Source organism: Sinohyriopsis cumingii, chromosome 15 (genome assembly GCF_028554795.1).
Source record: "Sinohyriopsis cumingii isolate HCF-2022 chromosome 15, ASM2855479v2, whole genome shotgun sequence".
NCBI lineage: Eukaryota > Metazoa > Mollusca > Bivalvia > Unionida > Unionidae > Sinohyriopsis > Sinohyriopsis cumingii.
In genome coordinates this window covers 9,475,988-9,503,100 of record NC_142975.1, presented here as the reverse complement: position 1 = coordinate 9,503,100, position 27,113 = coordinate 9,475,988, and the positions used below count along the sequence as shown (strand labels likewise).

At 37.8% G+C, this 27,113-nt stretch overlaps 1 protein-coding gene across 1 annotated transcript in view; it reads left to right on the top strand.

The window, feature by feature from the left end:
- The window catches only part of LOC149781244 (von Willebrand factor A domain-containing protein 8-like), a 203,976-nt gene that overhangs the window by 29,441 nt on the left and 147,422 nt on the right, over nucleotides 1-27,113 (top strand). Inside the window, exons 10-13 of the mRNA XM_089935327.1 lie at nucleotides 6,716-6,820; nucleotides 16,716-16,832; nucleotides 21,434-21,568; nucleotides 23,451-23,528. Of these exons, the coding sequence (XP_089791453.1) occupies nucleotides 6,716-6,820; nucleotides 16,716-16,832; nucleotides 21,434-21,568; nucleotides 23,451-23,528 (435 nt within the window). The remainder of the gene's footprint in view (nucleotides 1-6,715; nucleotides 6,821-16,715; nucleotides 16,833-21,433; nucleotides 21,569-23,450; nucleotides 23,529-27,113) is intronic.

Here is a 27,113-nt window from a genome sequence, read left to right as displayed (position 1 = left end):
AGTTAAATAAGAAAACCATATGCAGAATGTGAAAAGAGTTATGATGTATACAGGTAATAATAGTAACCTCACAGCATGTTCACTGCACCAACACAGCAACATTGATATTACATGCAAAGATAAATAGACATGATAGGAATCTTTACTGTGTATATTGTACTATTACTTTTGTACTGCAGTATGTACTGCATCACTTGGCAAGCTGTGTGATTCTTATCTGATATGTATTGTATTGCCACCCTAGTATGGTGATTTGTATTGTATTACAATCAAGCAGGCATGGACAGCAGTAATAGATAGATAATTTCATACTACTGACACGTGGTTGAAAAGAAGGATTCATAATCTGTTGCTGTAGTTGTTGTAGGGTTTCAATGCCATTTTTCAGCACACGATAGGATATATATGGCGGCCAGTATTAATGGTGGAGGAGGAACACAGGAAAACCCTGGAAAGAACCACCAACCCACGAGAAGCTACTGGCAAGCTTTCTCACATACCCACATTGGCTGAATCTGAGACTTGAACTCACACAGAGGTAAGATGGCAATGATCCGTAACAGATAGCGCTTTAGACCACTTGGCCAGTCTGGGCCCGCTCATAATCTGTATGGATGGCTTTGAATGTAATTGATTAAAAAGAAACTGTGGTCTAAAGTACAATGAGTTCGTTTTATTTATTTTTTTAAATTAGAACAATTTTGGTAGCCAGTTGATGTGAAATCAATTCTTGATTCCTCAATTTTTCCAGCACAGGAGGTTTGCCATTTTCTAGTAGAGGATGTTTATATGGCATGTAACAGAAGCTTCTACCTAGGTGTTAGCATTGACATTTTTATTGAACTTGACCCAATAGTTATGAGTGTATATATATACACATATAAGAGAGAGAGAGAGAGAGAGAGAGCATGTGTGTATGCCTTTTGAGTCATACAAGTTACTTTTTGACAAACATTATAAAGTTTTAATAAGAGTCAAAAAGCTTATTTTGACTACATTAATGTACGTATTTAGTTTCCTAATTTTTTTAAAACCAATTTCATCAAACTCATAATCCCATTAATCCTTAGAAAAAAAATGGTTACTGTGCTGTTATGACAATACAAAATACCATATACTTGCTTATAAGTCGAGTTGAAAACAGTATCGACCCTGATCTGATATTGCTGGCTGATCTGATTCTGTGCCATTTGTAACTGGACTTGAATTATAAGTGTGTATATATGGTAGTTAACCATGTCAAACGATACATTCTGCCTTTCATCATCTGTCTGTTGTGATTCAGTATTATAATACATCGACTTAATTAAGTAAATAAAATATGTATAGAGCATTTATAAAAGTTGTATGTTTAATTTGTTTCCAATATTTATAGAATCTCAGTTATTATTCTCTGCCAGCTTTGTAATTAAATTTTGTGTAAGAACATATTTACTACTTATAAAAAGTATAAAAAGTTTTATTTATAAATATTTTAAAAAATAATATCTAACTTAATAATAAACATTAGGTGGAAACAGAATTTCAGGATTTAAAATGAGGGCTGTTCCAGTAAAACATACATCCCCCCGGGGACGGCACTTTATAAAAACTTATGTAGGAGGTTGTGTTTCAAACTATTTTGATTCTGACAGTGGAAGTGGTTAGAAAAATCGCTTCTGTTGTGGGTTGTGTTAACAAAATGAGAAATGAGAAATCACTGGTGGGGTTGTCAGAAGAAGAAAAAAAACGAATATATATTTAAAATCATATCTAACCCCCTCATTGCGGTCTAATGTGAATAAAACACTGGGTCAGAAAATGATGCCAGTACATGTAATTTGTACGAATTCGTGTACTTTTAAAGCGGTGATACCCGTTCAACAAATTACGTCAACTTCGCGGATATAAAAAGTGTGCAGTATGCAATTTTTATTAAACTTTTAACTTTAAAAGGGCATTTTATGATGTAATTCGTGCTGCCGCACCTGTCTCATGGCTCTTGATGCAACATCCAGATATCTGGATACTTTGGTTCAATATGAATGGCTGTTAAACTAAATTTGATTGGTTCATTAGGCCCTGGAACAAGCATTTTATGGTAGTTTTAGCCTTATTTTCATCATGGAAGTTTTACAACTGCATGTTTCGAATAAGGGTTACACAGGAAACCAAAATGGCTGAATCACAACATGGTTTGTCTTCAGACGACATTTTCAGGTGGCAAATACGGGATGGTGATAGCTATGATGACAATGAATTTCATTTATATTGGTCTGTTGGACAATGGACATTGGGAAAATGTCACTGGAAATACCAGTCTGTGATTTTGAGCCCAAAATTGATGTTGAGTGCGAGTCCAATGTATGTGTTTGTTGGACAATATGCCGGTTATATTTATTCAAGATAACCATGTCTGAACAAGCAGACTATGGGAATGTTGGAATTAAAACCCTAATACAGCATTATAGAAGAGACAAATCTGGCATAAGAGGCAGCAAAGCACTGATTCAAGGAAGTGAATCTTTGGCAGAGTTCATGTTAGTGAAAACTGATAGAAGTCTCCGAAACACTTATAATCACGCGTATTTGGATGCCAATTTTTTTTATTTATTTAGGTGGGTGGTAAAATTCAAAGACTTGCCAGTCCAGCTTCAGTCACCTGCATAGTGGGAAAATGTGTTCATCAGTTAGCTGTGCAGATATTTACAATGACAGAATTTAGTGGTTGAAAGCCTCCCCCCAAGTTGTCACCATTATAAGAGTACATCAAAAGAACATGCTGCAATAGCTGTGCGGCAAGATCAAAGGCTTTGACTGGCAGCTGGGTGGGAAAATCTAATGATATTTACAGTGCTTGAATTCAGAGGCAGAAATACCCAGAGATGTACATGTGGTCATTTATAACAGTAAATCAAATAAACAACTTTAGCTTTCATTATTGTGTTCATTTCCGAGTGTAACGGAATAAGCATTGCGTGTGACCTCGGAATCATGACATGTTGAGGCTTAGACTTGAATGAGTATTTTGGGGTTCAAAGGCAAACTGATGAAGATTGTAATGAGATTCAGGAGAGTGCTAAAGTTGCTAGAACTGATAGTTTGGAAGGGAGTGTGTGATGCCTAGCTTAATGCTTTGAATAAGACTTTCCTTGGGTCGAAAAAGTTCAGACTCACTCTGATTGACAAACAAGAGCTATGTCAGTGTTATAAAGAATGTAGAAATTAAACTATGGCAACCAGTAGTTCTTATAATTTGCATTGTTTTCTGGAAGGGGACTCCAACTTTTGCTGGTGGGACTCATATTTTTACCAAATAGGGAGCCAACGACTCTTAACGAGACCTCTGGTTCAAAAATTTTCTTTTTGGAACAGAGATATCCAAGAGAGAATTCTCATGGAGGCATACCTGTGAGACGTTGAGAATTGCCCAACCATAAAGAACAGTAACTTGTTCAAGCTAGTTATGCATATGCATTTCAGACGGCAGGCAATGAAAGAAGTTGACAGCACAGAATAATATTCATACACAGAGGAGGATCATATTAAATTCAGAAACAGTTAACAGATTAATGCTCATAGGGACCATCAGAGAATCCCCATACAACATAATTAAGTGTGTGTAGATCTCTAGTTGGCAGAACCACTATGGCAACAAAAGAATAAAGAGACAAACTTTTATATCATGCAGATGTATGACCCAGTCAAGTACATGCTCTCTATGTGCAAACATTAAATGACATTAAGCATAAGAGACTAACTGATCTGTGTAAACTCAAAGCAAGATGGATAAAATTTGACCTGTTTGTGTTCAGTTCTTCCTATGTATATTTTGATCATGGTGGTATTTTCTGTAGACCTTTTGGCACTAAGTTCCAAGCCATCATTTGGTATTTGTATTGCAAAATGGATAACTAAAAAAGTCTATTATCTAGTACAATAGATTTGTATGCATTGTCATTAACTAATTATGAAATTGTTATAAAAAAACATACTTGATGTCATTCTGATATATGGATTTTATACCTCACTACTAATCTGTTCATCCTGATTATTTTTTTTTTTTGCCATCTCCTTTAGTCTTACTGGTATCAGTGCTTTTAATAAAATTGTAACTTCTATTTTCTTGCAAACTAAATATTTGTAATGATGTGTTATTGTCAAAAGGTAAAATGTGCTTAGTGTTGTAAAATCTAAAACTATTAATTAGCAAGGGACTAAAGTAAAAAGTGGGCAGAAATTATTGCCATATTACAGTGTTGTTAGAAACAACAGAATAGTTGTACAAGATGTATTTTTCCAATTTATTGAACTAGCGCTCCTATTGTCACCATATATTCTACTTAAATAATATCATTATTTCTGTATATTCCTATCAGTATTTTCCCAGTGGTAGTAATTTTCTGATTGATGTTGTCATTTCTTGCGCAAATTTTACACATAAAATTTTTTCACAGTATCATTAAAAAGTAGTGTAATCTGCACAAGTTTTTTGAGAAGAAATTAATTTTTAATTTTTTTTTACCCCAAAATCACTGAAGCTACGAGTTCTTGCATTAAAGTTTCACAATGAATAACGTTTGAAGTAGCCACGATAGTAGTTTAGGATGCAACTGTACTCATTTCACCTTTGGTATATCCAAATCTTGAACATGATGGAGGAACATAGCACCAAAATAAACACATCAATTTTAGAAGCTGTTCATTGACTGTGAATCAAGTATCCAAGTCCAACTGAATTGTTAGAAATTTTTAAATTCTTTTGACAATATCTTAATTAGCTGTCAGATATGGAGTAAGCCTATGGTCTTTCTGCCATCCCAACTAAGACCCCACCACAACCATGTGACCATGCCCAATGACATCACAGCAATAATCGCTATACAACTAGAGATGACATCTCCTCAAGAATTTTGATTTCAGTAGAGCCTTAACAGAGTGGAACAGTAAGAAAGAGTGACAGATATTTAAGCGTTAGGGAGATATTTAACAATGGCTATTCCTCCAGCCACCACTTCCTCATTGGAGATCACACACACACAAAATTTTAGAGTAAATCCTGAAATCCTGGCAGCATCCCTGCAGGGGAGATAACTTGACTGGTTATCCCACAGTATTTCTGTTACTTGAACATTGTCTTACAGTGTGTCCAGTCAGCATGGTTGAAAAAGGCTTACAACCATTGAGAGTTGTTAAAGGACTCACATTACTACAGATGTGAAAGAACGAGAACCAAACTATAAATCAGTGAAGATAAAATAGTGTATATATGGGTTTGACTGTCCCTGATTGGTTGATAATGAAAGTAAGAGTTTAGTAAAAACAATCTTTTGAGAGCTTGCCCTACTTGTTACTGAAAAAAGTGAGGGACATTGTTTTATTAACATAATTTCCATCCCTTTAGAGACCTGAGTTTGGAGGGACCCCAAGTGGCCGAGTGGTCTAAAGCGCTTTCCGTTACAGATCACTGCTATCTCATTTCTGTCTGCATGGGTTCGAGTCTCGGATTCGGCCATTGTTGGTATGTGAGAAAGCTTGCCAGTAGCTTCTCAAGGGTTGGTGGTTCTTTCCAGGGATTTCCCGGGTTCTTCCGCCACTATTAATACTGGCCGCCATGTATAGCCTATCGTGTGCTAAGAAATGGCATTAAACCTTACTACAACAACAACAACCAACCTGAGTTTGGACGACTCATTACTGAAATCAGCAGCTGACTCTTTGGTGCAGTATTGAACGCACACATTTCAAATGTGTATAGATCCAGAAAATGGTGCGGCTGTTATGGTTTTCTTTTCACAAAATCTGTCATCATAGATGTGTCTATACTGATACAAATTTGATCATGAGCACTCAAAATTTTAAGTTACTGAATTTTAATATCATGGTGTTTGCACAGGTTTACAGCGAGAACTGAATTAGTACAGAGAGTCCTGAACTCTTGAATTTTGTACAGAAATATGGAATCCAAGCAGAATACATCCTGAAATGTAGAGGTTTTCCATCTTGGATTTAGTCTCCCCTTCGCGTTTCACACTGATATGCATATTCACAGAACATTTGTATAGTAGTTCGAAAAGTGAAAAATTTTGATACATATCATAAACAAGACAAACAGTACGTGGGGGGACAAGATCATAAGAACAGGCTTGAATGTAGAAGTATAATAAAAACAACAATGAATAGAAGTGTGCCTCTTTTTTGTGTGTGCAACATTATTTTCTCAGCTTCAGTAAGAAATTTCATCAAAAGGAAGACAATAAAGGGTGTACAGTTAACTAAACCAATATGAATTTAGCTACTTAAAAGATGTATCAAATCGATTTTAACCTTCTGGTCTGTTTCTGTCCATTGTGGTGATATGACCACTGAATCAGTATGGTTGGAAAAATATTTGGCAAATTTAAAAATTTAAAAATCTTTTGGCAGATTATGATTATACACTACTTCTGCCTGAGAGATGTGAATAATTTTATTTCTTGGTTTGTTGATTCTGGTTGTTGCTCAGATCAAATGCTTCATTGAAAAACATTGATGCATTCTCATACTTTCCTACAAATATTTGTTACAGATGCATATCATCAGATGTTGGTGAATATAGCTTGAATAAGTTATAACAGTTCTAGTTGGAACAATGGAAATTGTTAAAGAAAATTTAAGTGAGCTAAGTGTAAACTTTCTGGCTACAAATACATATCACATTTTGTTTTAAAGCTTATTGGTATATTTTTTTAAACAGGACCAGCTACCAGATGTCAATGCCAATGCCCTCTTACAGAGACTGTACCCATATGATGTGATGCTAGGAAAGGAGGGACAGACTGCAGTCAAGGATATGTTCAGTGTAATGCTGTAGAACTTTCTTATTATTAATGAGGGACTTGTATTTATAGTTATTTTTGTGGCTATTTGTAAAATGCAACAAATCAAATGAAAAAAATATTTTATCAGTATGGTTTATTGGAGATATTATGATACCATTCCTCAAAATTGCAACAAAACAAATGACAGCATTTTTTTGCATGCTTTAGTGAAGATGCTATGATACCATCCATGATGTGGTCTAAGGTTGACATTGCCCGGGGTGGGAGTGGGAGACAAGCGCCCCAATCCTCCAAAATGCCCCATACGGCCTGCGTCTCTTACTGCCTCTGTCAACTAAAATCCAGCTCCTGGCCTTCGCGAGTGGCTTAGATTTGAAGCCCGGCAGACCATGTTTTCTACTAACAGGAGAAGGGGTGAAGGCGGCCCACTGGCGCCTTAAAACCAGTTGCTTCGGGTAGATGGGACTCGTAAACCTTGGATGGTAGCTCATCTAGGAGAAGGAAAACTCCGATTCCAAACCTCTGCTGCCTTGTGACTATACCCACTCATGGGAAAGGCTAAGGGAGTAAACCCCAACAGAAAATCTGGAGATGGAGTCCCTAAGGCGGTATGACATTGACTTCAACGTCATTCCGGCAACTCCTGCGACGCCGTTGGTGCCAAGCTGTATCGGCATTCGTCGTTCCCTTGGGCACACCAGCTGCATGGAGAGGGGGGATCTGCTGCATGGGCAACAGCTGATTCTTCATACCACCCTGCCCAGGCTTCATAGCTCCACTGGAGAGGACACTCCAGCATCGTCGTACGGCATCGGCACAACACGAGAAGTAGCAGTTTACCGGTTCTAAGTCAAAGCTCAATTGGCGTAGAGCTTGGCGCCAGGGGTTACTTCTGACGGTGGGAGAGATCATCAGGTCTCACTTGACAGCTACCGCCCGCCTCAAGCTGGGCAGCCCCCAGTCAGTAAGGTGCTGCCCGCCATGGCCTGCCTGCTTCACTGGGTGCGTGGAGCTTAGAGAACCATCTCGACAAGTGGGCCACAAAACTCTGCACCAGGAAAGACTAAAAGAAGAAATAAAAAGACTCCAACTCTTCGTTTTGCAACCTGGAACATCAGGACCATGTGTCCTGGATTGACCACTGACCTACAGCAGATCGATGATGCACGGAAGACTGCCATCATTGACAGAGAACTCTCCTGACTGAACATCGACATTGCCTGCCTCCAGGAGACCCGACTGGCTGACAGCGGCACCATCAGGGAAGCCAATTACACATTCTTTTGGCAGGGGAAGCCCTTGGATGAACCTAGGCAGCATGGTGTAGGCTTTGCCGTTAAGAACACGCTAATCGCCTTCATTGAACCTCCATCATCAGGTACTGAGAGAATCCTTGCCCTCCGGCTGTCAACATCCTTAGACCCGGTCAACATCTTCAGTGTGTACGCTCCAACCCTCTACTCCACCTACGAGGAGAAAGACAAGTTTTATGAGGCTCTGGATCAGGCAATATCCAGTATCCCCAACAATGAAAGCCTTTACTTACTAGGAGACTTCAATGCTAGAGTGGGAGCTGACCATGAGGCCTGGTCCACCTGTCTCGGCTTTTACGGAAGGGGCAAGATCAACGAGAATGGTCAGCGACTGCTGGAGATGTGCTGCTCCCACAGCCTATGTGTGACAAACACTTTCTTCAAATGCAAGGAGATCCACCAGGTGTCGTGGAGACACCCATGTTCACGCCACTGGCACCAGCTTGACCTCGTCATCACCAGGCATGCAGAACTGGCCAGTGTCCTTCTTACCCGCAGCTACCACAGTGCCGATTGTGACACGGACCATTCCCTCGTGGCCAGCAAGGTGCGAATATTACCCAAGAAGCTGCACCACGCCAAGAAGAAGGGTCACCCACGTATCAACACCTGCTGTGCAAGCAACCCAGAGAAAACACAGCAGTTCATCAGCAAACTGAAGGAAGCCCTCACCAAAGTGACACCTGATGACACCATTGATTCCAAGTGGTCCCATATCCGTGACTCTGTGTACAATTCAGCCATCACAGCTTACGGGAAGAGGGAGCGAAAGAATGTCGACTGGTATGAGGCAAACTGGGAGGAGATGGAGCCCGTGACTGAGGCAAAGAGGAAAGCCCTCCTGGCATACAAGGCTGCACCTAGCCCCAGAACACTACAAGCCCTCAGGATTGCAAGGAATAACGCCCAGAAGACCGCCCGCCGCTGTGCCAACACCTACTGGCTGAACCTTTGCAACAGTATACAGACAGCTGCTGACACCGGGGATACAAGAGGAATGTATGAGGGTATCAAACAAGCGACAGGCCCCCCCAGCTACAAGACCGCCCCCCTCAAGTCCAAGACGGGCGAAGTCATCACAGACCAGGGGAAACAACTGCAGCGATGGGTTGAGCACTATCTCGAGCTATATGCAACCCAAAACAATGTCACTGGAACTGCCCTGGACGCCATTCCAGACCTGCCTGTCATGGAGGAGCTGGACACACAGCCCACCCTGGAAGAGCTCGGAAAAGCCATCGATTGCCTTGCCTGTGGGAAGGCTCCCGGAAGCGACGGCATTCCGCCTGAAGTCATCAAGAGCGGAAAACCAGCACTGCTCCAGCCCCTACACACACTCCTCTGCCTTTGCTGGGAACAGGGATACATCCCACAGGACATGCGTGATGCCAACATCGTCACTTTTGTACAAAAACAAAGGAGACCGTAGCGACTGCAACAACTATCGGGGCATCTCCCTCCTCAGCATCGTCGGAAAGGCCTTCGCCTGTGTTGCCTTGGCACGCTTGCAGATCCTAGCCTCCCGCGTCTACCCAGAATCCCAGTGTGGATTTCGAGCCGGCAGGTCAACTGTAGACATGATCTTCTCACTACGTCAGCTGCAGGAGAAGTGTCGCGAGCAGCGGATGCCCCTCTACGTTGCCTTCATAGACCTGACGAAGGCGTTTGACATGGTTAGTCGGAGTGGACTCTTCAGACTTCTGCAGAAGATCGGCTGCCCCCCATGTCTGCTTGCTGTCATTATGTCGTTCCACGAGAACATGCACAGCACAGTGTGCTTCAATGGCGCAACATCTGAAGCATTCCCAGTCGTTAGCGGAGTCAAACAAGGCTGTGTCCTTGCACCGACGCTCTTTGCCATCTTCTTCTCCATGCTTCTCCAGTACGCATTCAAGGACTGCAGCGAGGGAGTGTACATCCATACCAGGGCTGACGGCAAGCTGTTCAACATCACCCATCTCCGTGCTAAGACTAAAGTCACAGAGGTACTCATCCGTGAATTGCTCTTTGCCGACGATGCAGCCTTGACATCACACACGGAAGATGGACTTCAGCAGCTGGTATGCTGCCTCTCCCATGCATGTAAGGAATTTGGACTGACCATCAGTTTGAAGAAAACAAATGTCATGGCACAGGACACAGACTCCCCTCCCTCTGTCTCCATCGATGGGTACAATTTGGAAGTTGTCGAGAACTTCACATACCTCGGGTCTAACATCTCCAGCTCACTCTCCATTGATTCTGAGGTGGGCGGCAGGATTGCCAAGGCAGCAGCAGTGATGGCCAGACTTAACCAGAGGGTCTGGAACAACCCCAACCTCACAGAGAAGACCAAACTGCGTGTCTACCAAGCGTGCGTGCTCAGCTCACTTCTCTACAGCAGCGAAACATGGACCACCTATGCAAGACACGAGAGGAAACTCAACAGCTTCCACCTGAGATGTCTGCGGCGCATTCTGCACATCCAGTGGCAGGACAAAGTACCCAACACAGAGGTTCTAGAACGCGCCAACATGAACAGCATGTTCTCCATACTCAGCGAGAGGCGCCTTCGCTGGCTCGGCCATGTCAAGAGAATGGACCCAGGTCGCATTCCCAAGGACCTGTTATATGGGGAGTTAGCAGAAGGTGCACGACCAACTGGACGACCACATCTGCGCTACAAAGATGTTTGCAAGAAGGATATGAAGACAGCAAACATCAATGTCAACGACTGGGAGAGCTGTGCAAACAACCGTTCCAGCTGGCGTCTAGCTGTCAGGCAGGGAGTTCAAAACGCAGAGGAAAAGAGAAGAATAAAGCAAGCTGAAAAGAGAGCTAAAAAGAAGGATAAGCAAAAGCGTACTTTGGAGCTATGCCATCGTCTCTCGTAGACGGACGGATGCCAAGATAGGCAAGAGATGATACCATTCATCCAGATAGCAACAAGTAAGATGACATACAAATTTAATTCCATGCTTTAGTGAAAATATTTTGATGCCATTTGTCCAAGAAGCAACAAGTATAATGACATACAAATTTAATTCCATGTTTTAGTGAAAATATTTTGATGCCATTTGTCCAAAAAGCAACAAGTATAATGACATACAAATTTAATTCCATGCTTTAGTGAAAATATTGTGAAACCATTTATCCACAAAGCAACAAGTCAGATGATGTATAAATTTAATTCCATGCTTTAGTGAAAATATTTTGATGACATTTGTCCAAAAACCAACAAGTAAAATGCTTTGGTAGAGATATTTTGATACCTTTCATCCAGCCCTTTTTAAGTTTTTTACCACATCTTCTAAACCACTGGGTACAAATTCACAAGACTTTTTTGTTATGTTCCTTATTGGTTACCATCTACAAAGGAATGAGGGTCATCTTTGGATTCTGCCTTGCGGGTTTCTGGTAGTGGGTAAAAGGCATATGTAACAAATTCAACTGTATGACATTTTCTGATATGTCCAGTTCAGCCTTTATATTGGCAGTCATAAGGAATAAGAAGCATTGTACAATATGTCAGACTTACATGATGGCACCTGGTTACCTGTCCAAGTATCTTTTTGGAGGGGGGGTGGTATTGTGATGTAGTAGGTTGAAATATGCAGTAACAAGCATAAGGAGTTTATGAATATGAGCTGTTACAGTTGCTCTAGTTTCATTTGAAGATTTAAAACATAATTACAGTTTGGTGTGTATCAGGTATGACATGGATTATGTCACTGGGATTTGCTGAACTAACTAAGAATGTACATTTTGAGGAAATTCAGGATGCATACATGTAAGAATATTAACTACCGTTGCTATTACTAGCTAAAGAAAATACATGTTTATGCCCTGTCACTTGCATGCTCACTGTAGGAGGGACCCCAGCTATGACCTGTACCATATGTCTTCTATTGCTAGACTAACATTGCATCAAAATTGTTAAACAGGAAAATTGCGAACGAACTTTTGTGTAACAGTCCAGTTACCCAGTAGAAATAATATTTTTTTGTCATCTTGGCTTGTTGGGTCTAAGGCTCTTAGTTTCCTGCCAAAACCTTAAGCCCGATTTTTTTTATGAATTCAGTATTCTGACTAGCTAGTAAAATGGTTCATCTCAGATAGATATGCATTAGCCCTTAGCCTCAGTATTCTTTGCAATTTTTGTAGATCATAGTGAGCACTGGTCTAAGTCTAAATCATTCTATTTATGAAAAGTTATGAATATTTCTCCTCAGTAACTGTTTAAATGATCAGAATGGTATTTTCAGTTAATGTGTCTCTCATTTTTTTTGTTGACATTGCAAATATCACATTCATTCAGTTGCTCATTAGAATGTTTAATTTCTGACTTGGTTAACTCGTCCATATTGTTAACTTTATCATCTCTACTTTCAAATGGATTAAACAACTTGTTTAATAAACTGAGAGTAAAAGTGTGTGCTAAATGAACATACATAGTTAAAGCATGTACTAAATCAGCATACATAGTTAAAGCGTGTACTAAATGAACAAGGGGCCCCGAGTGGCCGAGTGGTCTAAAGCGCTCACCATTACGGATCACTGCCATCTCACCTCTGTCTGCGTGAGTTCGAGTCTCAGGCTCGGCTAGTGTGGGTGCGTGAGAAAGACTGCCAGTAGCTTCTCGTGGGTTGGTGGTTCTTCCCGGGGTTTTCCAGGGTTCTTCCTCCACCAGTTATACTGGCTGCCATGAATAGCCTATCATGTGCTGAAAAATGGCATTAAACCTTACAACAGCAACAACAACTAAATGAACATAGATAGCTAAGCGTGTACTAAATGACCTACATATTTTGTTTACAAAGTATTCCTAATACACTATACTGTTTTTATACTAAAAAAATAACAAAAATTTATATGCATTAAAGAAATTAAAGCATTTTCGGTGTCCCAGAAATTATATAGATGTAAAAATAAAAGTCGAGACAAAATTGGCAAGATTGACATACTGCAGTGACCAGCTCTTGTTCATTTACTACATCAGTAAACTGTTATAAACTACCATGATGGTTATTATGTTATAATTTTGCATGTGCACATTTTCTGATTTTTCCAACATGAAATAAAGGTCAATAAAAACTTCATTAATTCACAGGTGCTCAGCTTACCAGGTGACTGGTCTGTATGTACAGAACAGTACTTACATGCTGCAAAATGTATATCCTTGTTTATTCCCAAGAATACTAGATACAGTTTTGCTTTATTCATTGTTATTACCAAATCTCATTCTCTCAAACCACATTTATAAAAGACATTGACAGCTATTTCATTTATTTTGAACCACGTGCCACTCAAGAATTACTGTTTTTCCAAGATATAAGCTATCCAATGAAGTGATGTAAATTATATGAAATGACACACAACTTTAATTACACAAGTCGCATAGCCAGCATACAGTATATTCACATAACTGATCATCATTGATACATTTTAGTTTGTGTTTATCATAATACAAATTCGTAACTTTCAACACATTGTTCATTCCACCTTTGAATTTAGACAGCTGGTTGTTTTGGCATTTCCTTTTCTTTATAATTGGCAGATTTGTCCTTTGTTTTCTCACAGAAGACCAGGTAATTGTTTGAACCATGAAACTGGTCTGTGAAAAGGGGGATTTTTGTCTAGCGCCAATGCCAATAAACCATTTGTTCTATGACATTAATCCACACAAATGCAATAATGCTTAAACAAACAATAATAAACTGAAGACAAAAGGGATAGGTTACTGTTGTAAATGCTCACAGCAACCTGCTAATTCTCAACTCTGGTGATCGATCAAATTATACACATTTTAATTGGGTAGAAATAATAAGGAAACAGAAGAAAATTTAATATATTTCTTTTACTTTTCAAAATAATGTTGAAGGTGTCTCAAGATTTATAATACATGAAAAAAATTGCTATAATTTTGTGTCCCAACATTTATAGGTCATAAAAAAATTACTTTTTGAAAATAATTTGCGGCATCCCTTGACTTATAGTGTCCAAAGACATACAGTCATTACAGGTAGTTATTGATTATAATAATAGTCTTCATTTTTATTAAACTTCCCAGATGGAACATGGCCTCTATGTTTGTAAAGTATAATAAGTTTTATTGAAGCTATGAGTAAGTATGTATTTTCATTGATGACAGTATCATTGTTACAATTGCTGGACACATTCTGTAGTTGTTGATGTGTCTGTATATTTTGTACATGAGATACCTATTATCTTTTATGTTTAAATTTAGATGTATGGACTGCCCAGTCCATAGAAGTAGAGAATTCTTATCCTAAAATGTACTAGCCTAAGTATAAAAAATGAGCATGTTGGACCATAGGGTACTATCATAAGCAGTGTAAAAGATGAGATTAATAGGGTACTATTATAAACAGTGTAAAAGATGAGATTAATAGGGTACTATCCTAAGCATTGTAAAAGATGAGATTACATTGGAGACTACTATAAGCAGAATAAAAATTGAAAGTATGGGACAATCGGGTACTAGTATAAGGAGTATAAAAGATTTACTTGATGAGTTTTGCCCTAGCAAAAACAGTACCAAAACATGAGAGTACAGGACAGTAGGGTACTAGCAAAAACAGTACCAACACATGAGAGTACAGGACAGTAGGGTACTAGCAAAAACAGTACAAAACATGAGAGTACAGGACAGTAGGGTACTAGCAAAAACAGTACAAAACATGGGAGTACAGGACAGTAGGGTACTAGCAAAAACAGTACCAAACATGGGAGTACAGGACAGTAGGGTACTAGCAAAAACAGTACCAAAACATGAGAGTACAGGACAGTAGGGTACTAGCAAAAACAGTACCAAAACATGAGAGTACAGGACAGTAGGGTACTAGCAAAAACAGTACCAACACATGAGAGTACAGGACAGTAGGGTACTAGCAAAAACAGTACAAAACATGAGAGTACAGGACAGTAGGGTACTAGCAAAAACAGTACAAAACATGGGAGTACAGGACAGTAGGGTACTAGCAAAAACAGTACCAAACATGGGAGTACAGGACAGTAGGGTACTAGCAAAAACAGTACCAAAACATGAGAGTACAGGACAGTAGGGTACTAGCAAAAACAGTACCAACACATGAGAGTACAGGACAGTAGGGTACTAGCAAAAACAGTACCAACACATGAGAGTACAGGACAGTAGGGTACTAGCAAAAACAGTACAAAACATGGGAGTACAGGACTGTAGGGTACTAGCAAAAACAGTACCAAACATGGGAGTACAGGACAGTAGGGTACTAGCAAAAACAGTACCAAACATGGGAGTACAGGACAGTAGGGTACTAGCAAAAACAGTACAAAACATGGGAGTACAGGACAGTAGGGTACTAGCAAAAACAGTACAAAACATGGGAGCACAGGACTGTAGGGTACTAGCAAAAACAGTACCAAACATGGGAGCACAGGACAGTAGGGTACTAGCAAAAACAGTACAAAACATGGGAGCACAGGACAGTAGGGTACTAGCAAAAACAGTACAAAACATGAGAGCACAGGACAGTAGGGTACTAGCAAAAACAATACAAAACATGAGAGCACAGGACAGTAGGGTACTAGCAAAAAACAGTACAAAACATGAGAGTACAGGACAGTAAGGTACTAGCAAAAACAGTACAAAACATGAGAGTACAGGACAGTAGGGTACTAGCAAAAACAGTACAAAACATGAGAGTACAGGACAGTAGGGTACTAGCAAAAACAGTATAAAACATGAGAGCACAGGACAGTAGGGTACTAGCAAAAACAGTACAAAACATGAGAGCACAGGACAGTAGGATACTAGCAAAAACAGTACAAAACATGAGAGCACAGGACAGCAGGGTACTAGCAAAAAACAGTACAAAACATGAGAGTACAGGACAGTAGGGTACTAGCAAAAACAGTACAAAACATGGGAGCACAGGAAAATAGGGTACTAGCATAAGCTGTACAAAATGTGAGAGTACATGAGTGTAGGGTACTAGCATAAGAATGTGAGAGTACTGAACAATAAGTTACTAGCATAAATAGTACTAAACATAAGAGTACAGGACAGTAGGGTACTAGCATAAGCAGTACAAAATGAGAGTAATGGACAATAGGGTACTAGCATAAGCAGTACAAAATGAGAGAGTAATGGACAATATGGTACTAGCATAAGCAGTACAAAATGAGAGTAATGGACAATAGGGTACTAGCATAAGCAGTACAAAATGAGAGAGTAATGGACAATAGGGTACTAGCATAAGCAGTACAAAATGAGAGAGTAATGGACAATAGGGTACTAGCATAAGCAGTACAAAATGAGAGTAATGGACAATAGGGTACTAGCATAAGCAGTACAAAATGAGAGAGTAATGGACAATAGGGTACTAGCATAAGCAGTACAAACATTTAGAATTTTGGACTACTGGGTGCTTTCAGTAGGAGTATTTACATATGCAGGGAACCAAGGGCATACGTCATCTCTGAATGACTTGTGTTAAAAACAGTACATTTAATAAGCAGTTAGAAACAGAATTGCAAATTATTGAGCAGGTGTTATATTAACATATCTTTCAAGGTTTTAGTTATGATCATTTTTTTTAATTGATTTTTTTCTGTTTACTAGAAATTTGAGTTGCCAACAGAACAAAGTCAGACCTTCAGTCTTGGGCCAGTGGAGAGGCTGTCTGATGGTGTGGCACAGGTTACTCTAGCTCAGGGAAGGAAAAATTACCAGCTTAAGGTAATGCAGCTTCTCCATTATAAAAATACATTGACTTGCACAAATTGTAACAAGATAACCAGGTAGGATTTCGGATTTATAACAACTTTTGATGGTGATACAGATACAATGTTTAATGATGAATGACTTGAAGAAGAAAAGAATTATGATTAATATGTGCCTGTATAAAATCCAAATATTGGAAAAATTAACATAATCTGCATGAACCTAATAAAGGGACAGATATACAAAATATCTTTACAATCCCAAAACACTGGGTATTGCAAACCCCAAAATTAGCTACGGCTAAAAGATTACATGTATGGAATTACACACTCCATCACCAGCACACTTGGCAAACAGTCACACTGGTCACTCAAGCAGTCAGTATTCCAGATAGTCACTGACCACCGTTCATTTCCTTGGTTAACTAGGCAATTAGTGCCCACCAATCGGTCAGCAAAGCCAGATCACCTGCTACTCGACCAGCAACACTGTTCACTCAGCTCTACCTGCTATGGTTCAGCTTTACAGCTGGTATTACGTCAACTCCAATCAGCTTTACAGATGCAACTCTGATCAGCTGAAAATACATCTAACACCCTGTACTATGCATGACATGGGCATATACCATGACATGTAATGATGTTATATATGGTAAGCTCTACAAAGTACATGATAACCATAAACAGGTTTAGAAGTAAACCTACCTGTGCCAGATAAGAATCCTACAGTACTAAATATTTCTTAAAAATGTAACTTTATATTGCTCATATAAATCTCTTGCTAAGTCGCAAACAAGAATAGAAAATATTTGCATTATACTATGTAAGCTGAAGCAATATAGAAAATATACAAAAATAAACATGATAGTACAATAGTTACAACTTGTACACAAGAAATTAATAAATAACTCACATAGCTCTACAGCTGAAGATGTGCAAGTCCTTAAGTAGACCACTCACTGACAAGACATTTTATAATGAGAAAATTTAGTCTTACAGTGAGGCATTTATACACAGATGATGCAGTCATAAATCATCTGTGCGCTGGAAGTATTTGGTTTTTCCCAATGAATGCACTTTGCATGTGCGGCATAGGGTGAACCGAACTCACTGTTTCAAAATATTGTACAGTATACTTAAGTCGCCCTTGGGTATCATTGTACATATAAAAAAAACAAAGCAGAGTACATGTATTTAATAAATAAAGGGATTTATACAATGTGGAGCACTTGGCTATGGTGTTTCACTAACCAGATGGCTTGGTGTTTTTTCCTACATCAGATCTGATGTGGAGCACTTGGATATGATGATTCGGTAAGTGTTTGTGCTCATACTGGTGGTAGTATTGTTTTAAACATTCAAGCAACCATGCTTTGTTATCTGGATGATTTCATTGTTTTGTGTCTTTACTTGGGGTATTTGTTCGAGGTTGATCCATGAAATTAAATATCTATCAATTTTGAAATTTTGCAGAGGCAAATCCACAAATTTAATTACCATGAAAATGTCTTACTTTTTTTATAAACCCACAAAAGCTGAATACAACAACAAAATAAGGAAACAACAGTGTTCATTTGTGTTTGATGATTTGCTGTCTCATCTCATGTTATTAAAGCAAACACTACTCTTGACAGGGTTATCATCTGTAAGTTATAGATTTCAGCCAGTCTTGTGTTCAAAATGTTGGAAAATATTTTGTCTTGGTCTTGTTCCCCAGAGTTACTTATGGTCAGTTTGTTACTTGTACCATAGTTCTCATGGCTAGCTTTCATTTTATAATTAGCGCTTGCAAATTTGAAACATTTGTATTTTTCTTGATGGCATTTTCAATGATTTTATATGATTATTTCTTATGGTGACAAACAACCTCTTGGATAACAAAAAGACACTTAACTCTGGGACCCTTGGATAACAAGAAGGCACATAAAGAGTAACTCATACTCCCTTGGATAAGATAAAGGAACATACAAGTGATTTTCCTCAGATGGGTGTATTTTAGAATGTAATCTAATGTATTTTTCAGTTTTGGTTGACACTCAGTAAAATTTTAAACATTCTAAGAAATTTGCATTAATTAACCTATTATATAAAATTTTGTTTGGTCAGTTTTGACCAGGAGTTTGTGCTATTATAAAGAAATTAAATCTTTCTTGACGGGAGACAACCCCTTCTGTCAAGCAAAATTTGTCTCTCACATCAGGTCTGTGCTGGATAACCATTTTCTTGGTGAAAAGAAAATAATGCTCACAATTACTGTATATGTATTTTATTCTTAATTCATGTGGTTAGATCAAAGGGTTGTCACATTGGAAAACAAGCTAAGGGATTAAGGTCAAACATTTGACTGGAAGAGTTAGAACTCTACTTGGCACTAAACATTGTGTATGTGCTAAATTTGCAGCTCGAACGAAAAGAATGTTGACTTGAAGACAAAGGAGTGCTGCCTTTACAAGCCAAGGCCTTATCAAGCTGCATGTGCTGACAGAAAACATGGGAAATAACACTCTAGGGAATTAAATCTAATATGGGAAAGGAAAATGCAACTTAAAAAAACAACCTTTATTGCATTAAATAAAGCGGTTATACATCAAAACAGAAATATTAATACAAACACAGTTTGTTAGGACTTTGGGAGCAATACACTTGGTAAACAACAATGATAGACACTTCACTTTTGCTATCAACTAAATTAATACTCAGTTTTACCACTCCAATGTTTTTGTGGTTAGAGTGTCCGCCTCAGAAGCAGGAAGTCGTTGGTTTGAACCCCAGCTGAGTCATACCAAAGACTTACAAAAATGGTACTAACAGCTGCTTCGCTTGGCGCTCATCATTAAGAAGTTAGTGTTAGGACTAGTCGGCCTGGTGTCAGTATAATGTGACTGGGTGGGACATCAAGCTATATGTTGGCATCATGATGCCCCAGTGCTAGACATCACTATAAACTGCCACACTGCAGACATCGTAGCAGTATGACTGAAAAATTGTTAAAGCTACGTTAAAAATTCCTAATCACACACACACACACAGACACTTCACATTGCATTGGGTAGTAATTAATTATTCATAATATTTTCAATTGATAAAAATCCAAATAACTAGATACAATTATTGTGTAATGAGTACTTGACATAAATTGGATAAACACAATGTATAACATTTCTGAAAGGGAATAGTGGCATGAAAATATAAAAACATGGACAGTAGTTTAGTGTACTGCAGCCATCTAGAGTTTCCAATATTACTCATAGATTTATCAGTTTTTTCAAGGGAATAGTGGCATGAAAACATAAAGACATCAAGAGTTTCCAACATTGCTCATAGATTTATATAATTTTTTTTGCATGTTTAGGTTATGAGACGACCCCTACTCTGCATGAATAAAAATGTTCAGTAAAAAGATATATGGTAATTCTAGATAAGAGATTTACTTGTTCCCATAGTTGTAAAATTAAAATAAACACTGTTCATTGTATTAAAAAATCTTTGAATTTTAGAATTACATGTACACATTTAAGTAATTTATCAAATCTCATTCATTCCAAATCCAATCCCTTTTTTGTACTTTTCATTCATAAAATTGTATTGGGCACTTTGTCAGCCAGTTGTCTGCTTTTTATATGTTACGTGATGCAGATTTGGCTTCATGACTTAAGCTGTTGTCGATAAAAAATTTTATCTAACCTGTGAGACCCATTAAGGGTGTATTGTTAGTTTCTGTGTGAATTCTTTGATAGTGGTATTAAGGCAAGTTAATGAACATGGTCATTTTTTTCAAATTATGTGAGGTGCTTTCTGTACCAGAGACATATCAATTAAGTTTACAGGGATTGGAATTAATTAGAAATATGAGAACATCATTCTTATTTCATGAATGCAACTCAGGTATAATGTGATATAAATTAAATTTATGAATCTTGAAACTTTTTTTAAAAATATGCGCCTTTACATAACATTTTTGAATTAATTTTGTTCTCTCACTTTGATATCATGCTTACCAATGGGGTCACTATTTCTAGAATGCTGCTGTAGTAGGAAATTCTTGGTAGAGCACCTTCCATCAGAGGTCACCTCATAATACTCAGCACTTTGGTTCACCAGGATTAATACCTCACACACTAATACAGCAGGATACAAATATGCAAATAAAAAAGCTTGTATACTTTGGCGGGGGGTATATTTTCTGAGTAATAGCACAGTTTTAGGACATACCTGCCTAAATTATTTTTTGTTGACATTCCTTAGTAATTGTGGTTAAAAGGTCGGTGGTGTGTTTTGGTTCAGCAGTATTTAGGTCATAGCAGCATTGAAACATATTTTTTTTTAAATCATGGCCACTGGTCATGTTCAGCTTGTCATTATTGAAAATAGCGTGTTTACATAATAAAATTGATAAATATATTGGCAGTGTTGGTCATAAGTTACATTTGGTTACTCATAGAAGAGGTTGCTCAAAGCCAGATTTACTCTGCTACAAGAGATTGTATTAAATAAAAATGTAAATTGTTTCCCTTTTACAGCATTTATGATATCAGTATACATGTGTATCTTACTTCATGTTTTAGCACAAGAATTTTATTAAATGATTACACTTTGTCTTGTCACTCTCCACTACAGGTTCAGACTGGTTCTATATCATCACCAGCTGGAGTTAAGGGTTCCACATTTGTTCAGACTGGTTACCATAGTCAGTTCCTGGCAGAAATGATGCAATCTCACCTTGTTAAAGATTTCTGTATCATTGGACCTCGGGTAAGAATTAATTGTGGACAGTTGCAATCGTTCATTATTTAGTACATCATGGTTATCTGCAACATTTATGTTCTGGCCTGTAAACATAGATGTATTTCAAGATTATCCTAATCACACCAGAATAAGCTTAATGTTGCAGTGTATGCCTAGACATTGTTTTTGCAGATGAGTTGTCTTTTGTTGAGCACTTGTTTCAGAGAATATTTATATATGAGTCTGTGACACTACCTCATAAGCTTGCAGTAGGTTTTTCATTGCACAAAGGTATTGTAGCCTGTAAAAAGACATTATTCAATATTTATTGAACTTGCCAATTTTACCAGATGTCAGCCATAAATAAAACCCAAAATAAACAGGTAATAATTTCATTAAAGAATGTTAGATCTCTCTGCAGTATCTGTGATCATGTGAATTTATCACATGACTACCACAGTATTTGAATTTAACGTACCAATATCAGATATGTAATGTGTAAATAACACCTCACAACATTGCAAATGATGTTGTAACATTATTCAAAAGAATCGCATGTCATTTTACTACTAGAGTCTGCAGTTTACTCGTTTAAAAAAAAATCAGTTCAGAACAAATTTATGAAAATCATTGAATAATTAAAACCTTTTGTTCATCAAGGCTTGCAAAAGATAGAAATTGTTCAACTAATTTTATAAATTTCAATTGAAATTATTACTCATGTAAGATCCCCTCTACATGCTGAATGTTAATAAAATGGAGTTTTAAAAAAAAACTGAGGTAAAACTTGCAGAAATAAAAAAACATTTATGGCTAGAAGAAAATGTTACAAAGAAAAATGTTTAAAGCAGTAAACAACATACATAACACAGGCATCCTACACTACTTAGACAATGTTCTTTACATATATACATGAATGGAGAGATGTAAGAGAACTTCTAACAGGAGTTACATGTTAAGAATTATGTCACTAAAAATGGCGTTTTAAATTAATCATGACTAAAAATAAAATATTTTATCAAGAAGTATGAATTTGTAATGTACATGTAGACTAGACCTGCAAAATTCACATGAAATATAAATTTTGATACAAGAAATAATGTCTGCATTAATTAATTTAACTGTGGTCTTTGTTACAGTTGACAAATATTACCTGAAACACTATACCATGTGTAAGATATTCATTAGGAAATAGGTCAATAAATGTATATACTCATATTAGATTTGTTTGATGAGGACTTTCTCTGCATCATTTTAACCATAAAACCAAATATAAATGCTATTTTTTGTATAATTTTATTACATATAGCTTTGGAAAATAAACTGAGACATATAAAACCATGTACATGGTTAAAAATATGTACATAGAGTATAGGCTGTGTAATCAAATCATACAAAGGAATAACAGTTTAGTCTTCAATAGGGGTCCCTGAGTGGCTGAGTGGTCTAAAGCGCTCTCCGTTACGGATCACTGCCATCTAACCTCTGTCTGTGTGGGTTTGAATCTAGGATTCGGCTAATGTGCGTATGTGAGAAAGCTTGCCAGTAGCTTCTCGTGTGTCGGTGGTTCTTCCTGGGGTTTTCCCGGATTCTTCCTCCACCATTAATACTGGCCGCCATGCATATCCCATCGTGTGCTGAAAAATGGCGCTAAACCCCACAACAATAACAACAACAACAAAAAGTCTGCAGTAGGTTGGAATAGTGTTTGTGCATGGAGGGACTAAAATTTAGGCCTGCAATGAGCAGGGGTTTAAAAAAATTTGACCCTGGATTTTAAGCAGATCCTGCTGCTTTAGAAGACAACCATCTTTAAAAATATAAATCAATCAACCAATCAATCAGTCAATCAATAACTAATAAACATTAAATATTTTAGCATGTAGTATTCATATTATTCTGTTTCCAGGGGTGTGGGAAGACAGCGTTGGTGCAGCAGTTTGCCAAACTCCTGGGGTATCATATTGAACCTATCATGTTGTATCAGGTAATTTGTCTTGATTGAAAATCAACGAGTTTAATTTTTAGTGAATCTAATGGCCATTATTTTGTTCCTTTCTAAGTATTTATTGTATCACCAGTACATGATAAGATATAGGTGTCACTTTTTAAGAAGTGATTTCATTATCATAAGCAGTGTTAAGGTGTTAGTTAAACATTTTGAAAGTTGTATATATCTTCCATTTCTATATTCAACTAAAATGTTTGTTAAATAATACACTATGTCTAAAGTTTTTACCAAGGCATACATTTTGTGAAGATAGCTTCACAGTCATGCAAGCAGCCTGTTTAGAAATTATATATTGTCTCAGTGAAAACTTTTAAGACTTGGCTACTGGGACACTTTCAACAGCAGAACCAGTCAACCAGTGCAGACATCTGTTTGACCTCATCAGCATTTTTATGAAAGTTTCTTTACAATTCAAATCGTATGAAAGTATGAGCATACAGCAAATACTGTAGTGTGTGTGTGTGTGTTTGAGATTTTGATTTTGCAATAATCTAAATAATCTGCACTTAATAATCAAGTGCTATGAAAACTTGGACTTTCAGAGTCATAAGTTTCGCTTTATTTATTTATTATTTATTATTTATTTATTTATTTAGCTATTTAAATCACCTGTCAGCTTTTATGTTCCTGACCAATAGTGACTGTCTTAATCTGCTCTTAAAAAATATGTGATGTGAAAACGGGTACCTTCAAAGCCATTGAGTTTTGATCATGTAAATTTATGGAAATAAACTCTGCTACCTATCTCCCAGAAAGATGAAAATGTCATCATTCCCATCTATATGGTTTATATATCAGATAGATAGAGGGAAGAAACTGTACCAGATTACAACCCCATGGCCAATTGTTGGTTATTTATGTGCACACTGCTGGTATTTCTGTACTTATTATGTAACACGCATTGATTGTTTGCACACTTAAACACTTTCAATTTGTTATTTATTGAAATATTTGTCATCATTCCCTTTCAGAAAATTGATTTACCATGTTGATGAAGTGTACAAAATGCAATATATTTAAGGCAATTGAGGCCACACCTGGTGTTTGTCTTGAATGTGTCATGTGTTTATCAAACTAAATGCATTATGTGTGCATCATGGTTGGAAACATATGCTTAGGACTTAAGACCAATGATGCAAGTCCAGAGAGATGTACTGTATCATACTACATTTGCATCCAAAGACACTGTCACTGTGGTGCACCTTACAACAAAAGTAATGCATTCAGTGTCTGCCATAACCTTTACGTCAGAAAAGCTGCACAGGGGATAATACTCTTCAGAAGCATTGTCAGAGTCACAGTGGTAGTGACTAGTCCAAGAGGTGACAGTATCTGGCCTTGTGTGACTTTATTCCTTCTTATTTCTCCATTGAGTGCCTGGAGCTTAAGGGACACTGTACTCCCTATTCTAGGTTGCTCAGTGTCTTTAAGGCATCTTCCGCATATTTGATCTTGGTCTTAGGGTCTGTGGTTCTGGGCACGTGGGTTTGTGGATGATGCATTTTGCCTTCATTCTAGGCTATATAACATTGTTTGGGATGCTGACCAGTCCAGTCATCCAGCTGGATATGCACCATAATCACTGATCAGGAATCCACCATTTTGTTGGAAGGGGATGGGAAAAGGTTGGGAAGAGTTCTTCCCTTAATCTGTATTGTATATAGGTAGTGAGGATGATCATTTTCGGCATTCTATGATGGCTGGATTCAAAAGGTAGTGGAATTTATTCCTAATGGTAATGTCACGAGTAAGTATTTTGAGAGAAAATAGCCTTCTAAACAATTTGCTTTTTAACTAGAAGATGTCATATGATCTCAAGTTTGTCCTAAATGATGGTGCTGATCTGACATCCAACATGGCCACCATGTTATCCAGTTTGAAAATCTTGTTATTGCTATTCCTTCTGAATGGATGGTCATACTGACAGAGATGAATTATGCCTACTTGCTACTAAATGAAAATAGTGCTGATCTGACTTCCATCATGGACAACAGATCTTGTTATCAACACTTTTTCTGTTAAAAGCAGGAGCTGATCTGACAAATTCTTTGTGTGTTGGTTTTCTCAGAAATATCAGAGTACTCAGCATTTTTAAATACTGAATGAACTGATCTGGGATTCCATAAATTCATTTTGGCCAAAGACTGATATGAAACAAGAAATAATAATTTGTTTACCAAACCTCTATTTATACATCCCCATTTGACATATAATTCAAACAAGGATAGGTGTTAAACTCAGATTCTAATAAACATTTTGTTTACCACTTACAATCATGACAAAAGTCACTCCATCCACGAAAGTGAAACATAAATGAAATAAACATAAGTCTACCAACTATTTTTGGTTTGTAAGTATATTAAATGCTTAGATAAAAATAAGTTATTTTTTAGATCATATTTGAATTTCCAGTAATTTTAAATAGGCTTATAAGAAAAGACACCTTACTCTCAGTGGGCAACACGACCTTTTTAGGTCATGTACACAGACACCCTCACACACCAGTCTTCAAAACAGACTTTTTGAGTTCCTAAAAGCAACACTGTCTGGGAATGTGGCAGGTATGATGAAGTTGATCAACAGCCATCAGATACAGTAGGTGATGATTAAAGATATTTCCAATCATCTGTATGACAAAATTCAAGGGACTCAAACGCCTTCTCAGAGGGCTGGCTGACATCCTTCTCTCAATGGTATTTAACCCACTTGGATACCTATCATGCAGAAGACCAAAGCTTTGATAAGATTACATGGTGATGGAATGACCACTGACTTTTCTTAAATTCCTTCCTTTTGCATATGAAGTGACTGTGTGCCAAAGATCAGCTCATAAGGTTTCATGATGGTCAGTGCTTATGTGACCCACTTCAGGTAGACCTCATCAAGATGCAGTGGAGAGTATCTGGACAACATTTTGGTCAGTTCAGGTTCTGCTTTAGGACATGGCTGGGTTTTCTTGTGAATAGGAAGAGATCAGCTCTTTCCATCATTTGTTTATCTTGATTTTACTTTGTTCACCTCATTCACTTTCCTCCTGTTGGTATTGAATCGATTGTCAAACACTCCGAGTTGACTTCCCTCCTGTTGGTATTGAATCGATTGTCAAACACTCTGAGTTGACTTCCCTCCTGTTGGCATTGAATGACTTCCATCCTGTTGGTATTGAATCGATTGTCAAACACTAAGAGTTGACTTCCCTCCTGTTGGTATTGAATCGATTATCAAACACTAAGAGTTGACTTCCCTCCTGTTGGTATTGAATCGATTGTCAAACACTCCGAGTTGATTTCCCTCCTGTTGGTATTGAATCGATTGTCAAACACTCCAAGTTGACTTCCCTCCTGTTGGTATTGAATCGATTGTCAAACACTCCGAGTTGACTTCCTTCCTGTTGGTATTGAATCGATTGTCAAACACTCCGAGTTGACTTCCCTCCTGTTGGTATTGAATAGATTGTCAAACACTCCGAGTTGACTTCCCTCCTGTTGGTATTGAATCGATTGTCAAACACTCCGAGTTGACTTCCCTCCTGTTGGTATTGAATCGATTGTCAAACACTCC